Here is a 17,544-nt window from a genome sequence, read left to right as displayed (position 1 = left end):
TAACAGTTGGAAAGTCGGTCGACAAACAGGGGAGAAAATTTTGCTTGCTCGTTTTTTTTCTGCGGTATAAATATATATATATATATATATATATATATATATATATATATATATATATATATATATACCGGGTGTCCCAGACCTTGACGTCAAGCCGAAACGGGGTTATACTATTGACCTTAACTGTCCTGAAAAAAAATTAATCACTTTGTTTGGAAATTATGAAATAAAGCTTAGGTGAAATTGTCAATTATTTTGGTTATTGTGGTTAACTTTTGATATTAATGTTGTTTATAAACTTTTGAACGATAACCGTGTAAAACATTTCTAGGACCACATCAAAAAAATACCACAATTGTCTCAAGTTTTCAAGAATTAAAAGTTTTTGTTAATTCAAAATAATAATTCAAAATTTTTAAAATCGATAGGCATTGAGAGAACTTAAAAGCTCATAATATTCTAACAACGTGAGATATTTTTCTTCTATTTTTTTTTTTTTGAGGACAGTTAGTTAATATCTTAACTCCGTTTTGGCGTGACGCCGAGGTCTAAGACATCCTGAATAACGAGTTTAACCAGAAAATGTTTTAAAATATATTTATTTTATTAACAGTACAATACCATTTTTTTTCTGGTAGCTGAATCTACTAATCAAATCAAATCAAACATAATCAAAATATAAAATGCATTATTAAATGCAGATGTAACTGATCGGATATTAAAATAACTTTTTAATAGCAAAGACATAATTATTATATATTTGTAAATCTATGTGTTAGATATTAATTTATTATATTTTTTTTTATTTACAGACAAGATGAGGACCTGCGCTCTGATTACCCTGCTACTGTGGTGCTATTTAGCAAAAGCAAATGAAACACATACAACAAAAACTTCCAATTTGACCAAAAAGTTGCCAACGCCGACAAAAGAAACGTTTAGTACAAAACCAAGTGTATTTGTAAGTAAACCAAGTGAAATTTTAACACCGAGCCCAAACTCAAGTGCGACCATCGATAGAACCAAATTATACGATTCATTAATTTCACAGAAAAGTTTAACTAAACCATTTGATGCATATAAAACGGATTCACCAGAAGTGAAAACCGTATTACCTACCAAAACTTTACACACAATAAGTGAAAATGAACAATTTAACAAAACCGTCCAAAAACCATACAATACAGGTAATACACAGACTGTGTTAGAATCGCAAAATACATCATTGAAATCAACTACATCTGCTTCACTTACTCCGGATAAAATCATATTACACAAAACAACGTTATCACAAAAAACTGTAACAGTTGTACCTGACACTGTAAAAATGAGTTTAAGCGAAAAACAAGAAGCGAGTGTCGGAGATATATTGAATAAGTCGAAAACTGATACCGTGCCTGTAATATCAAGTAAAGAGGTGGAAAATAACACACAAAAACCGCAGCCGATTAAAGTTGGTGAAAAATTGGCACAGATAAAAATTAAAGTTCCAGCAAAACTTAAATCGACTGATGTCACTACCGCTTCGGCGATAGTAAAAAGTTTGGATAGAACGCCGAACAAAACTTTATCCATAACAAAGAAACCCATCAATCCTAACAAATCTTCTTATATCCCGAGACCGAATAATAAATCACATATTTCTACTGCAATACCACCTAAGACGGCTAATTCAACTAAAGACGTCGCCGTGGATTCGACGGGCCCGAACGTCCCGAAAAAAGCATCGTCCTCGAACAATAGATCCGTTACAAGTGGCAACAAATCAATATCGCAGCACTCGGCAAGTGAAATCGCTCGATTTCCCGCGCTCATCATTAACTCGTTACAAGAACGAGCCGATGCCCTGGGATGCGACTTGTCGCTCCCGTCGAACGACTTGAAGATCTGGCGAGGGAATCAAACCCAAGAGCTCATGCTGCCGATGACGGTTTGTATTTTTTTCTCATCATATTTTAATGGACATTCATATATACATATGACAGTGTGGCAGGGTATAAAGGACAATTTGACTTTGAGCAATTATGTTGAGAAAACCAAACCAATTATATAGCAACAAATAACACATATCAAACACACAACTATCTGACAGCTAATTCATTATTGCAGAAATGTGTTATTTTGCTGTTTACCACATGGGTTGGTCTTGGGGCAAACAAGCCCAAAGTCTCATTTTCAATTTTAAAGGATTTTTTTGAAATAATAGCTACATTATTCAACCAATGCAAAATATAAATTTTATGGGTACATATTTTACAGAGATAACACTGTATATAACCTTGATCTGGTATTTTGTCAGAAAAATTCATTAAAAAATCATCATGGAATACCTATTTATTTAATTTATCTCCTGTGAAATTGCTTTTTTTACTTAATTAACTTTCCGTAGGGTAAGTTATAGTAATCGCAAAAAAATCGAAAATGAAAATTTTTATATATTTTTACGTTTTAAAGGTTTCTGAGTATTTTAGCATACCTTAGAAAAAATGGATGTATGTGTGTGTGTGTGCGTGTATGTATGTGTGTGCGGATACAAATTTTCGTCGACGATTTCGGAAACACCAATCAACCGATTTTAATAATTCAAAAAACATTCGATTCGTATTGATAAGGAGACGTGCTGATTAGTTTTTGGCGAAGGCAGGTCTAGCCGTTTTAAAGATACGGGGCAAAAAGTGCCAAAAATGGTAACTCAGTTTTTAAGAGAACGGAGCGTCCGATGTTAATAATTCAAAAAACATTTTACTTGTATTGACAAGATGAAGAATTGATCAAATTTTCATGAAAGCACGACTAGCGGTTTCGGAGATCTAGTGAAAACAGTAAAAAAAATGCCATTTGGCGGTCAGAAATGATCATTAGACATATGCACATCAAATTATAAGATATTTTATAGAGATTTTAACAATAAGTATAAATTTTGTTTACATTCCTATGGGTTCCGTACCAATGTTTATCCATTAGACGCGCTTCAATATTTCGTCTCTATGCATTTAAAGCAGTACGATTGCTTTGAAAAAAAAGTTCAGAATTTCCAAAATATGTCAAAATAAAGAAAACTTTTTTTTTCTCAATAAATTTTTTTTTCAAAAAAAAGTAATTTTTTGTAACATATGATTTATATGAGTTTATTTAAAATTCATGTTTTCAGTTAAAGTTATACCCTACATTCAGTGAATTAATTAAAATCTAGTAAACTCGTGGTGTATGGCATCGTGCCTTAAGACAAATTGCTGGAACTACCCGTACCGTAACGAAATGTTCGAGGAATATTAAATGTTTTCGTCTAATTTTTATAAGAATTATATAAACTGAATTGCAAAGTTGAAATTATTCATTTAAAGTATATAAGTGAGCTTTAGAATTTTAGTCAGAATTAAAATTAAAATCTGAATTATTTTGGATATACAAAAATAATTTTTTTTGAAAAACAAATTTTGGAATAATTTTTTTTCTCAAAAGCAATTGTTTTGTCAACACAAGCACAAAGTCTTTTGAATCATTCAAATCGGATGCTTAGTTCTCTTAAAAACTTCTATTTCTTGTACATTTAACGCTGTATCTTCGAAATGGCTGGACCTGCCTTTGCCAAAAACTAATCACCACTTTTTCCAATCAAAACAAATTGAATGTTTTTTTTATCATTCAAATCGGATACTCCGTTGTCTCAGAAACTCGATTTCTAATTTCTGCACTCTTTGTTTCGTATCTCCGTAACGGCTGGACCTGAATTTGCCAAAAACTAATCAGCACATCTCCCTATCAATAGGAATCGAATGCTTTTTGAACGATTCAAATCATTCGATCAGTGCGCTCGAAAACATAATGCGGACATACAAAACACATACACACCATATTTTCTGAAGTATGCCAAAATGTTCAGAAACCACTGAAACGTGAAGATATGCAAAAATTTTCATTTTCGATTTTTGGCCCATTACTATAACTTACGCTACGGGATATTAAATTAATATATTTGATTTAGATTCAAAAAGTTATCAAAGTTGATAAAAAATTTTAAATAAAATTTTACTACCCTAAATCGGTCATCTGATCTTTCCAAATGACACATTCCATTATACATACATATATATATATATATATATATATATATATATAGTATATATATATATACCATAATTCGTAATATCCTCTAAGTCTCGGAGTCTAAGGCCTGACTGCTATATTCTTTTGTTTTTTCTCTGGAAATCTACCGCGAGTCATCAATCATTGCATTTTTCTGTTTTCACCCTCTTTAGGTTTTTTATTTATTCTTAAAATAAAGAGCAAGTACTTTTTAAAAACAATAAATCTAATCCAGTTTTCTTTTGGTTTCAGAAGCATTTATTTTTTATATACAGTCTGAGATTACTGTTAAGTTTGAATGTATATATTTACACTTCGATCACATTAAATTTTTATATGAATATTGGAAACATTGCATGTTTAATTAAAAATATTTTAAACGTTTAACAAAACGACTAAAAAATATATGTAGTCTGTGTATGGCACGATGCTATATTGATTTTGATGAGTATCGTATTTGATTTGAAGCCAAATTTTAGAATAAAAACGCGTTGTAAGGCAACTTCTTGGTATGGAAAATTGCCAGTATATTTATTATGAGAAATATATTATGAGATATTTACGGTAAATGCAAACACACACACACAATATATATATATATATATATATATATATATATATATAGGCAAAGAAAAATAATTTCTGATTATTGATAAATCCATAATCTTGATCACATATGTTGAATTTTCTCATAAAATTTTAATGAAATATAAAACTCAAAAAATGTATATGAAAAATCGCCCCTGTATAAATATTTGAGGTATGTTGGAAAAATTTAATTTGATCTGTCTTATGAGTTTACATCCAACATAAGAATAACAATGGAACGCAAGCAACAAAATAAATAATTATGTTAATATTATATACCACTACTACGTAATAAATGGCCTCTCCATACGTACATACGATAATACTTCGGCATGATTTAATAACGATTTAAGTCTGTAATATATTTGAAAAATAATAAAATACTACATGATTCTGATATTGATAATTTTCCCATATGCGATAAAACTAAACGACCGCTAGTTCAGAATATGCGTCGTCAGGAACATCCTATAATAATAGAAAAAATCTGTCAACAGCGTTTCCAAAGCGACGATATTGGCTGTTATAAGATATCTCACAATATTGATAAGTCACTTGCAATTAGGACAAAAGTATGCAGTTTCTACATTTATTATTATTAACATTTCGAATAAGAAGTTTATGTGTTCGCCAGAAAATGGGATTTAGTAATTTTATATTTTCTGGGCGTTTCAAATCATTCTTAAACCTTTGAGACGAAATTTGAAAAAAGTAAATATGTAAGAGCTGTTTTCTAACCCATTGTCGACGTTTTATCAGAAACGGCTGAATCGATTTCAAAAGTTCAACATCCATTCGATGTAACTCGATAAGAAACTTGGATTTGCTAGTTTTACAAGACGATGGGTTGAGCTGTTTCTTTAGATTAGTAGAAAAGTGCAAAATTTTTCTTTCAATTTTGCAAAACATTCTGGACTTTTTTGAAAATTTAAAAAAAGTTCGAGAGGTATTAGTCGCAAATCATGGTGATAAGTTTCTGGCATAGATCGGCCGTGTCGTTTTTTGTAACAAAATTTTTAACCCCTTTTGTGCTTGTAATTAAACTTACATTGGTGATTAATTTATAGTCCAAGTCTAAACGAATATTCTAAAATATTCTCACACACAAACTCGTACTCAAAAATTGCTTTGATTGGTTTCTTGTAAATGCGTAGGCTTTATTTTTAAAATAAGCAACTGAAAATTTCATAATAAATAAATATTCATATATAAATTTCATATACATAAATAGCTAAATTTTATTAAGTCTATTATTTACGCATATCGGATTTTTTGCCTCAAGCCAAAAAATGCCGCTCACACGTAGTTGAATATTATCACAGAAAGTCAATAATCTGCCAGAACTGGAACTTATACGCTTTAAATTATTTTTATTTTATAAAATATTAATTACCAATCATTTGTTATGTGTCTTACAGTATCTCAAAAGCCAGCAAAATTTATATTAGTGCTTACGAGTTAATTCCATTCAGGTCGATTTACTATCACAAATGCTGCATGATTTCATACAACGATAATTAATTATTGAGCACTGTTGAATTAGTTTTTAATTTAATAAATAAAAAAATATGTCAATTAATATAACTAATATATCCAAATGTATTACGGTATTTTTAGACACCTGAGAATTGCCCTCAGGATGCAGATTGCTTGCCGATGATTTTCAGCTGGGAAGGATATGCGGAAATTCAAAGCGGAGATGTTCTCCTTGTCAGGATCGATGATAAGCAATTGATGGCGACAGAATCCGTTCAAAATATTACTGCAGTGAGCAAAAGCAACGACCGAGATGAAAAGTGAGTAAATATAATATAAAATATAATAAATAATAAATGAGGGTATATGTATATTTTAGGCATACACACACACACATATATATATATATATATATATATTTTTTTTTTCAGGTGATCCTTGACATTTTCGAATTTTATTGCTCCCGTAAGCTTAAATGTTTCCAAATTGATAAAAAAAATCTCTAAAAGTTTTAGCTCTTAATATTAACTTTTAGATAGTGCGCAATTCAATCAAAGCTTTGTATGGAAATAGCATGGAAAAAAATCGAAAATTTTAAAAATGTTTTGTTATGTATAACTTATCGACAAATGAATTAAAAGTGACAATTCGTGTCATTTTTTATTGAAAATTCGACGTTTTGCAAAACAGTTTTTTCATAATTTGTTTTATAGGGCGTCGAATTTAAAATAAAACTCATTCATTTGGTTGCTAAGGTATATCTAAAAAACATTTTTAAATTGTTTGAAAATTTTTCCATGCCATTTTCATACAAATCTTTGAATTGCGCACTATCTAAAAGACAATATTAAGAGCTAAAACTTATAGAGGATTTTTTTTATCAATTTGGAAGCATTTGAGCCTTGGGACCAAGGAAATTCAAAAATGTCCATATTAAGGACCACCTTATATATATATATATATATATATATATATCTGCCCGAAGGCAGGCCCATGGTATGAGAGCACTACATATCAATAAATCCCTCTCCCTCGCTTGTTTATTTTTTCCAAACTTTGTAAGTCATCGACAATCTGCATTATTTTCTTCTCAATCCTTTTAATTTTTCTATTTGGTCTTAGACAGCGTCGTGTAGGTGGCACTTTTTTGCAGAATGAGCCGAATCCAGTTTCTTTTCCTGTTCAAGATCGTGCTCAGTAGAGTTCTTTTTTTGCCCAACCTTATTAGGACTTTTATCTGTTACCTCGTCTGTTTTATTTTTTTATTGCCTTTAGCACCACATTTTAAAAGCCTCCAGATAGTTTTTGTCGGCCTATCTTAGAGTCCATGTCTCCGATCCGTACAGAGCTCCAGACAAAACACTTTATCAATTTCTTCCGCAATTCGAGAATTAGTCGTCAGTAGCGTTCATTTCTTTGTGAGCGCAGCCTTGGCGCTTGCGATCCTTGTCCTGATCTCTCGTGAAGTATCCGTCTCTGGTCGGAATGTTCCCTAATTATTTGAAATGAACGACGTCTTTCAATTCTCGATTTCCTACACTTATCTTCAGAGGATCATCTCGTTTTGATACTCTCATCACTTTCGATTTGTTGATGTTGATCTCCATTCCGTATCTTCTACCCGCTTTGACGATTTTGCTCATTATGTTTTCTAGTTCTGTTTGAGTTTTCTATATCACCACGAGATCTTTTGCACACTATGGTGGTGATTCTTCTTCCTTCAATTGAAAAATTACCTCAAGTGCCTCGTTGACGACCCATTCACCGTGCAGGTTGAATAGGATCGGTGACTTGCAGCGTCCTTGCCGTACTCCCCTACCTATTTCAACGCTGTTTGTATCACCCTGGTTCACTCGAACATTTACTTTCTGTCCCATATATACAGATTCTGGATCAGCTTGCGGTCTCTCCAATCGATACCAAAAATTCCCATAATATCTATAATATATATATATATATATATATATATATATATATATATCAACATAAATTTAAAAAATCATTTTTGCGTAGACCGCACCACAGTGCTTCTCAAACTGCCGTATACCAAGTGACAAGGCCAGGCCACGCAAACTGCGACGTTACCGAAGGTATTCTCCTCGATATAACACCCTTGTTAGTGGATGGCAAGAAATTGGTAACCTTATACGATAAAGATTTAACAGAAGGCGTCAATCTTTTAATCGGTAAGTATATTAGTATTTCGATGAGTCATAGACACGAGAACATATTTAACGATTGGTAGAAAAATTTCATCTTTAGTAGCATTAAATGATAGCTATGTATATATTAAAGTAAATTTATATTTGCGCATATGAAGCGATCACGAGATTGACACAAATCAGTTATCCTACAGTTGCATACAATACTTAACTTTTATGTCTATTTTTTTAAATTTTTATTGATATTTAGTATCTTGGATTTATTTGTAGTTGTATCTGAATTGTGGGGAAATCAATGTATCCGATTGAATGTCACAGTAAAATCTGACAATTGCGGTGAAAATCAAGATTGCTCACTTAAAGGATTGTGCTTTTCAAATACTTCCATGGTAAGTAAGTGTCTACTTTGAACATAATATTCTTATAATGATAACCACCATCGATAATAACCATTGTGATGGTAGTTTATAGATGGGGGAGGTTATTATTATACAGACATTGTTGTTATAAGTTCATTAAGGATATATAAAAACATCTGCCGAATCTAAACTAAAATTAATACTACATATTATAAAACAATTAAATAACGTACACTTAAAAATTATGTTAAGGTCTCGTAAACTAAATTATAGTGCAAATAAATAAAAAGGCTAACAACAAAAACAAATTGTTTTGTTATACATTTTCAAACATGGCCATTTATCTCCTGATAGCGACGTTGCATGATTCAAGGCGATTTCTGATTGCACATATTTTCCCTCTACTTTCAAATATTGTTATTAATTCCCAACTTTACTTGTTTCTGAGATACTAGTAGTGGATCTTTTTACCCGCGGACCTTTAAGCCCCGTTGTACCCTAATATATTTGCAAGAATTTTATTATTATTAATTTTTGTGGATTTTTTTAATAACTTTATTAATCTTTGTTTATAGATCAGGAATGTGCGACTAGTTTTAGTCTTTTTTGAAAATTGTAAAATAATTAATATATATAGTATAATTATTATATTTAATATTTGCAGGAAAGCTACGAGTGTCAATGTTGTGCAGGATTCATAGGACCTCATTGCGAAGAACGGGATGCTTGCCATCTGTCGCCTTGCACGAATAATGGTATCTGCGTTGATGTTTCGCAAGGACCCGAGGGCAGCACTTACCAGTGTTTGTGCCCTTACGGTAAGTCACGTGGAATTACATTAGAAGTAAACTGGGGAAGTGGGCCATGGTATCGTATCTTAACGAACCGAGAAAAGGATTAAAAATAAATAGAAAACTGAAAAAAATAACTTTTTGAGAATTTTAAAATTTTTCGAAAAAACGACTTTTTTTGTTGATCTTTTTTTCAAACGCGCTGCTTTAGTTGAGAAGAGTCGAAATATCGAAGCTGAATGAACATTGGTACGGAACCCATTGAAATGTAAACAAAATTTGTACTAATTATTTAAGCGTTTAGAAGGTTTTGAAACGTAAAGTTATATAAAAAAAATATTTTCGATTTTTAACTTCCCGAAGGAGAAGTTTATGTTTTCATCAAAAAATCCGATTCGCTAATTTTATGTTTTCTCGACGTTTCAAGCCATTCTGAATCGAATGAGACCAAATTTGGAAAAAGTATGTGTGTGTGTGTGTGTATGTGTGTATGTGTGTGTGTGTGTGTGTGTGAACAGATTTTTTGCCGTAAATCGACGTTTTCTTCAAAACGGCTGGACCGATTTCAAAAATTTAAAAGCCATTTGATGTATCTCGATGAGGACTATCGTCTCTGAGTTTTGTGCGGCGATCGGCCGGGCCGTTTCTTTGTAAATTGCAGAAAAGTGAAAAATTTTTCGTCCACGTTTTAGCCCGCAATTCTGAATCGATTCTGAAAATTCAAAAACTATTCGATAGATATTGGTTGGGAATCGTGCTGATTAGTTTTTGGTAAAGATCGGCCGGGCCATTTTCTTGTAATAACGTTTTTAAAAAAAATTTCGACGATTTTTATGATTTTTTTTTTGACAGTAGATACCATAGTTTTCTAGGTCATACTAAAATATTACGGCCCTACGACATCTCTTTTAGCTTTAAAAATTCGTCAAAGTTTGCAAAAATTGGTATCGTTTTTTTGACATTTGTCAAAATTAGACTTTTGATCGACGTTTTCTCAAAAGCACCTGAACCGATTTCAGAAATTTAAAAGCCATTTGATGTATTTCGGTGAGGACTATCGTTTGTCAGTTTTGTGCGACGATCTGCCAAGCCGTTTCTTTGTAATTTGAAAAAAAGTGTTAAACTTTTCGTCCACATTTAAGCTCATCGTACCGAACCGATTTTAAAAAATCAAAAACTGTTCGAAAGATATTAGTTGGGAATGATACTGATTAGTTTTAGGTGAAAATCTACCGAGCCGTTTTCTTGTAATTAACTGTTGAAAAAAAAATTTAAGCCGATTTTTAAGGAATTTTTTTTAGCGATATATACCATGGTCTTATAGAACTTACTGAAATATTACGGCCTTACGACAAATAGTTTGATTTTAAAAATTCATCAAAGTTTGAGAAAATGAGTAGCTCTTTTGGCATTTGTTTAAATTAAAATTAGACTATTTACTTGGTATAATGATAGAGTACTTGGTCTTGAACATAATAAACCATTAAAGTCCTGAAAACTGGTTCAATTATAAAAATTATTGATTTTTGAAAATTTGCTTTTAGAAAATACTCCGAGTCAAAGTGTTCGTTCGTTTTCAATTATGTGTAATAAATCCACTCGGAATACTTTTAATGATTCATAAATTAATTTATTTTTTATTGATTAAGTCGATTATTTAAATATATCTGGAATTTCATGTAACTTGCCTCAAGTTATAGTAATCGCAAAAAATCGAAAATGAAATTTTTTATATATCTTCACGTTTCAAAACTTTCTGAACATTTTGGCATACCTTAGATAAAATGGACGTATGTGTGTTTGTATGTGCGTGTATGTGTGTGTGGGCGTATACAAATTTTTGTCGACAATTTCGGGAACACGGATGAAGCGATTTGAATAATTCAAAAATAATTCGATTCGTATTGATAAGGAGACGTGCTGATTAGTTTTTGGCGAAGGCAGGTCTAGCCGTTCCGAAGATATGGGGCAAAAAGTGCCAAAAACGGTAACTTAGTTTTTAAGAGATCGGAGCGTCCGATTTGAATCATTCAACCAACATTTTACTTGTATTAACAAGATAAAGAACTGATCAAATTTTCATGAAGGCAGTTGTAGCGGTTTTGGATATCTAGTAAAAAAAGGAATAAAAAATGCCATTTGGCGGTCAAAAATGATCATTAGACTTATGCACAGATATTTTATAGAGATTTTAACAATAAGTATAAATTTTGTTTACATTCCTATGAGATCATTACCAATGTTTATTCGTTAGACGAATTCGTTAGACGAAAATCTAATTTTTTCAGAGTAAATTTTTTTCAAAAATGTTAATCTTTTTTAAAAAAAATTTTTTTGGTATGGGAAGTTTCAGCAATTTGCCTTAAGGCACGATGCCATGCGCCCCACTAGTTTTCTATTACTATAGCCTAGATAACTTTCGGAATGTTAATTAAAGATCGTACTGTACGATTTTTCAATACATTTCTCCTTATACTATTGAAATACTTTTTTTGTTATTCTATTCATCCAACTTTCCCTGATTATGAGTTATAAAATGTAGTTTTGCCGATGGCGGTTCAACCGCCTAAGACGGATGCAAATGCTCTCATACTAACCAACAAATTAAAAATAATTTATTGAAATAAATGTTTCACTGCATGTGTCGTCTATGGGCGACAACCGCTTGACGACCTTTGCACACGAATGTCGCAATTATGCGACATTCGGGTGTCGTCGTTTGCTTAAAAAAATATCACTTTGAGTTAAAGTATTGGGAATTTGAATTTGTTATTCATTTTTGGAAGTGCAATTTTTAGTTTTGAATGTATTTAATTGATAATATTTAAAAAAATTAAACTATACCGTGTAACAAATACTTGGGCGGCTCGCATTCTCATGCTGCAGTGTCAGTTTTCTATTCAATTAGTATCTATTCAATATAGTTACAAATACTTCTCAAACTATTCAAAAAAGTTGAAGCATATTAATTCAAATAGAGATATTTCACACTAAAAGTATTGAAGTATATTTGAAAACATATTAATACTGAAACTTTGAAATATAGAAAAATATACAAAAGATTTAATTATAGAAATAAATAAATATGTATATTGAAACTGGCTTAGGATTAAATTGGAGAACAACATCGTTCGAGAAAAATTGATAATACTCGGAAATTAAAAAAATGACATGTGTAATCACCAACGCAAAAGGAGAATATTAAGGCATAAATTATGCAAATTAAATCATCTTATACAAAAAATAGTAAAGTTAGTTCATACACAAAAACTAAGGAATAAAATAGCGGTTTCGTACTATGGTTCTGCAATAGATGTCATTCCTAATCGCAAATTTATATTTATTTAATTATAATTTATTAAACTTTAAAATTGTATATAACTCACTTGATGCAAGTTAATAAATTCTCAGATTTTTTAGAGAAAAATAATCGAATGATTTACATAATCAATTATCGCAGTTTGTATAACCTTTTAAAACACCAAACCATTATCATATAATATTGTAAACGTGATATAATAACTTCTCAGACATTGCTATGTATGCAGTTGCCTGCACTAATATCTGGAATTAATGAAAAACGAGAAATCTATTATTTATTATCCTTTGTGTATTATAAACCAAGAGCAAAAAAGTGAATTTCCTTGCTCCTACGGGCTCAAATGGTTCCAAATTGATAAAACAATTCTCTGAAAGTTTTAGCTCTTAATATTAACGTTTAGATAGAGCGCAATTTAATCAAAGTTTGTATGGAAAGAGCATGGTAAAAATTTTGAAAATTTAAAAAAAATCTATCTAAACGTTAATATTAAGAGCTAAAACTTTCAGAGAATTGTTTTTTATCAATTTGGAACCATTTGAGCCCGTGGGAGCAAGGAAATTCGAAAATGACCATTTTAAGGACCACCCTTGTGAACTCAGATGGATTAAAGGTTTATTACAACTTAAAATGTACATTTTATTTATTCTTTCATTTTTAAATATACATACTATATCTTTCAGGGTTTTCCGGTCTCAATTGCGAATATGAATATAATGAATGTGATTCTTCGCCGTGTATGAATGAAGCAATTTGCTCCGATTTGATAAATGGTTTTAGCTGTCTTTGCAAACAAGGTTACATGGGGCAAAGGTGTGAGATAAAGGTAATTTATTTTTATTAAAACCTATAAGTAAGTTTTTTGTCAAAACTCATCAAAATGTTAAAAAAATTCGTGAAAAGTAGGAAACACCTACAGTAAATCCTGTTTTTGTGTGGTTTATGGGACATAATAAAAGAAAACGTACAAAAAAATATTTGAAACTTTATTTGAAATTATTACATATAATAAACAACCTTGTACGATATATTGAATGACATTTTTTATGCGATGTATATTGATAGCAAAATGGGACCTAAAAAATACATCAATGATTCAGTTGCATCAAACAATTAAATTGGTCCCAAAGAAATTGTAAAAGTATTTAATTTTAATCATTTAAATCATGGATACGTATGTATGTCGAAGCATATACCGCATAAAAATGAATTGCAACAAAATTGGTGCCAAAACAAGTCGCAAACAAATACAACGCATAAAAATGCACCCCAAAAACAGGTTTTACTGTAATCATTTTATTTCAACGTATTAGAACTTCAAAACTTTATATTATATCTGCACATTAAAGTTATTATTATTATACATTAGTATAAATTGTAGTGAACTACTTGCAGGTGGATCTTTGCAATCCAGATCCCTGTCCAAAAAACAGATTATGTATCGATCATGGAAACAACTTTTCCTGTGAATGCCCTAAAGGACTATACGGTATCGAATGCTTGCAACCCACCAGAGCTGTAAGTACATTTATTTTGCTTTTATTTAAACTCTTTTTAAACTTTGAAGTATCTTTTTTTACAATTGATGAATTCAGTAACTGCTAAATCGAATCCATTTACTCATATTATACGATGTTTTAGTACTTGATATATATTTTTATAATTATATAGATGAAAATTTGTTATATATATGTATGTTTAGTTTGAGTTAAAAAGTCGGGCGTTACATCAATAAAAATAGTATGAAAATTTTTTAGAAATTTATTTATTTAAAATCCATACGTTTCGGCTAGCATCTTAGCCTTCATTTTTAGTGTACTGTGGAATTAGAGACAATGAATTCGATTAGCTTTCTAGACATCAGACTAATACGTACAAATGACCACCGACTAATTACTAACTGGTACCAGAAACCAACTAGCTCTGGACGATATATAAATTACCACTCATACCACCATCGTAAAATGAAAATAGCAACAATAATAAATTTAACAGACTACGCCATACTACTATCTGATAAAAATTTCTGGGACACCAAAGTTGACCTGGTAATAAGCACACTAAAAATAACTCTTATCCTACAAACATAATTAACTCAGTCATAAATAACAGCCGCAATTACTATATCAACAAACAAAACGGCCTCATCGACCATAAAAACCGTTTAGACTCAGAGCCAAATACTGGTGTCATTTGCCTACCGTACGTAAAAGATTAATATTTTTCGTGGAAAAAACTGTTTCAACAATGTGGCATTTTGTTGGTATGTAATTGCGATACAACCCTTATTTCAATTTTTACACAAATTAAATCTAAATTTGATTCTGACCGCCTCTCAGGAACATGATATATTAGATTAATTGCTCTAATTGCGAACTTTTTTTATATCGGAGAAACTAGCCAAAACCTAAGTAAATGTCTTCACCAACATAAAAATAACTCAAAAAATCCGAAGCAATTTAAGACGATGTTAACTAAGTATATTGAATTAAACCGTAATATAGATTTTTTCAACCCTAAAATATTACATTTTGAGGAGAACGTAATTAAAAGAAGATTCGCTGAGGGGTTGTTCTTACAATTACATAACGACAACGTCATAATCAAACGTTTTGACAATACGGGCCTGAACGAGACTAACACATGGTTTCTTAATAGCGTTTCAAAATTTTTTTAAAAATGACAAGACCCATCGCTTTTTAAATTTCCCATAAAATTTGAGCACATGCTAAAAACTGCTTTAAGTAAAAATGTGACATATATATTTTATCAATGTGCACATACTCATACCATGGAGTATATATATATATATATATATATATATATATATATATATATCTCACCATTTAACATTTTGATAGACCGACACCTCCAGTAATCCGACAGTCTCGCCAGCGAAAATTTTGGAAATTTTTGGAAATTTCTAATGTCATATAAGAAAAATTATGACTTTTTTACTATATACTAGTAATCCCACACCCTCTGGATTTTATTAGTGTCGGATTAGCGAGTGGCTGTGTCTATATATACAAGGGTGGGCTTAACAGTTTCCGACCTAACAATGCTATAAGATTTTATTTTTTTTATTTATATTTTTGTATTGTTACGCTACATTCTTCTCCCAGTGATACTGTCATATCTGTAAAATCCAAATAGAACTTGGCAAAAATTATTCAGAATGACCATCACAAAGATTCGAAATTGATTTGAGGATAATATAAATGGTATTCTGTGATGTCCTATTTTAATTTTTTTTAAATATTTGAATAAATAATGCAAATGTAGAAAAGTTTTGAATTTTTTTTTAATATTTTTTCTTTATATTTAAAATTTGAAATAACTATAACTGAAAAAGATTATTTTAATAATTGAAGGTATGATTATAGCGAAATAAAAAATATGATCAAATATGGAAAATATGACAATCCATTCGAAGCACAAAAGATTATTAACACTTGTTTAAATATCAGAAATATTTGTATTGTTTATATTATAAAAATACTTTTAAAACCTATTGACATATTTTTACAAAATATTAATTATTATTTTCCACTATTATTAAGAGGTAATTAACTATTATTATTAAGTAGGGCTTTCAGACTGTTTGCTTGTTGATGGCACTGCGTCGGTATATTCCGGCGACGGCGTATTTTCTTCACTCTCATTTACTCTTCTATTTGTAGATCTTAATCCAGATGATCTACTACGACTTTGGTTGAGTGCATCATTGAATTGTTGAAGTAGAAATGCTAAACTTATAGTTTGGGCCCTTAAGGATGTGTAAGTAGGGCTGCCAGGCTGTCTGCTTGTTGAAGCAACTGCATTGGTATATTCCGACGACGCCGTATGTTCTCCGCGCTCATTTACTCTTCTATTCGTAGATCGTAATCCACATGAAGATGTACTAAGACGTTGATCGGATGCATTACCTTCTTGTTGAAATAGAACTGATAGTCCAATATTTTGGGCCCTTGAGGATGTGGAAGTAGGGCTCCCAGACTGTCTGCTTGTTGACGCCACTGCATCGGTATATTCCGACGACGCCGTATATTCTCCACTCTCATTTACTCTTCTATTTGTAGATTGCAATACAGACGAAGATGTACTACTAAGACGTCGGTCGGATGCATTACCGACTTGTTGAAGTTGAACTGATAGTCCAATATTTTGGGCCCTTAAGGATGTGGAAGTAGGGCTCCCAGACTGTCTGCTTGTTGACGCCACTGCATCGGTATATTCCGACGACGCCGTATATTCTCCACTCTCATTTACTCTTCTATTTGTAGATTGCAATACAGACGAAGATGTACTACTAAGACGTCGGTCGGATGCATTACCGACTTGTTGAAGTTGAACTGATAGTCCAATATTTTGGGCCCTTAAGGATGTGGAAGTAGGGCTCCCAGACTGTCTGCTTGTTGACGCCACTGCATCGGTATATTCCGACGACGCTGTATATTCTCTACTCTCATTTACTCTTCTATTTGTATATCGTAATACGGACGAAGATGTACTACTAAGACGTCGGTCGGATGCATTACCGACTTGTTGAAGTTGAACCGATAGTCCAATATTTTGGGCTCTTAAGGATGTGGAAGTAGGGCTTCCAGACTGTCTGCTAGTTGATGCCACTGCGTCGGTATATTCTGACGACGTATTTTTTCCACGTTCATTAACTTTTATATTTGTAGATCTTAATCCAGATGTGGTTGTACTAAGACGTCTATTGGATGCATTATCGACTTGCTGAACTGGAACAGATG

The 17,544-nt window shown here is 31.5% G+C and overlaps 1 protein-coding gene across 1 annotated transcript in view; it reads left to right on the top strand.

The window, feature by feature from the left end:
- The window catches only part of LOC113376998, a 99,129-nt gene that overhangs the window by 61,014 nt on the left and 20,571 nt on the right, over positions 1–17,544 (top strand). The window contains exons 2-8 of the mRNA XM_026617151.1: positions 813–1,930; positions 6,292–6,470; positions 8,164–8,336; positions 8,583–8,701; positions 9,336–9,489; positions 13,465–13,607; positions 14,177–14,299. Coding sequence (XP_026472936.1) covers positions 813–1,930; positions 6,292–6,470; positions 8,164–8,336; positions 8,583–8,701; positions 9,336–9,489; positions 13,465–13,607; positions 14,177–14,299 — 2,009 coding nt within the window. The remainder of the gene's footprint in view (positions 1–812; positions 1,931–6,291; positions 6,471–8,163; positions 8,337–8,582; positions 8,702–9,335; positions 9,490–13,464; positions 13,608–14,176; positions 14,300–17,544) is intronic.

This window comes from Ctenocephalides felis, unplaced genomic scaffold (genome assembly GCF_003426905.1).
Source record: "Ctenocephalides felis isolate EL2017-DRISC unplaced genomic scaffold, ASM342690v1 CF-g0.4_SCAFFOLD_01886, whole genome shotgun sequence".
In the NCBI taxonomy this organism is placed as follows: domain Eukaryota; kingdom Metazoa; phylum Arthropoda; class Insecta; order Siphonaptera; family Pulicidae; genus Ctenocephalides; species Ctenocephalides felis.
The sequence above is the reverse complement of the archived record's forward strand: the minus strand, read 5'-3'. Positions and strand labels throughout refer to the sequence as shown.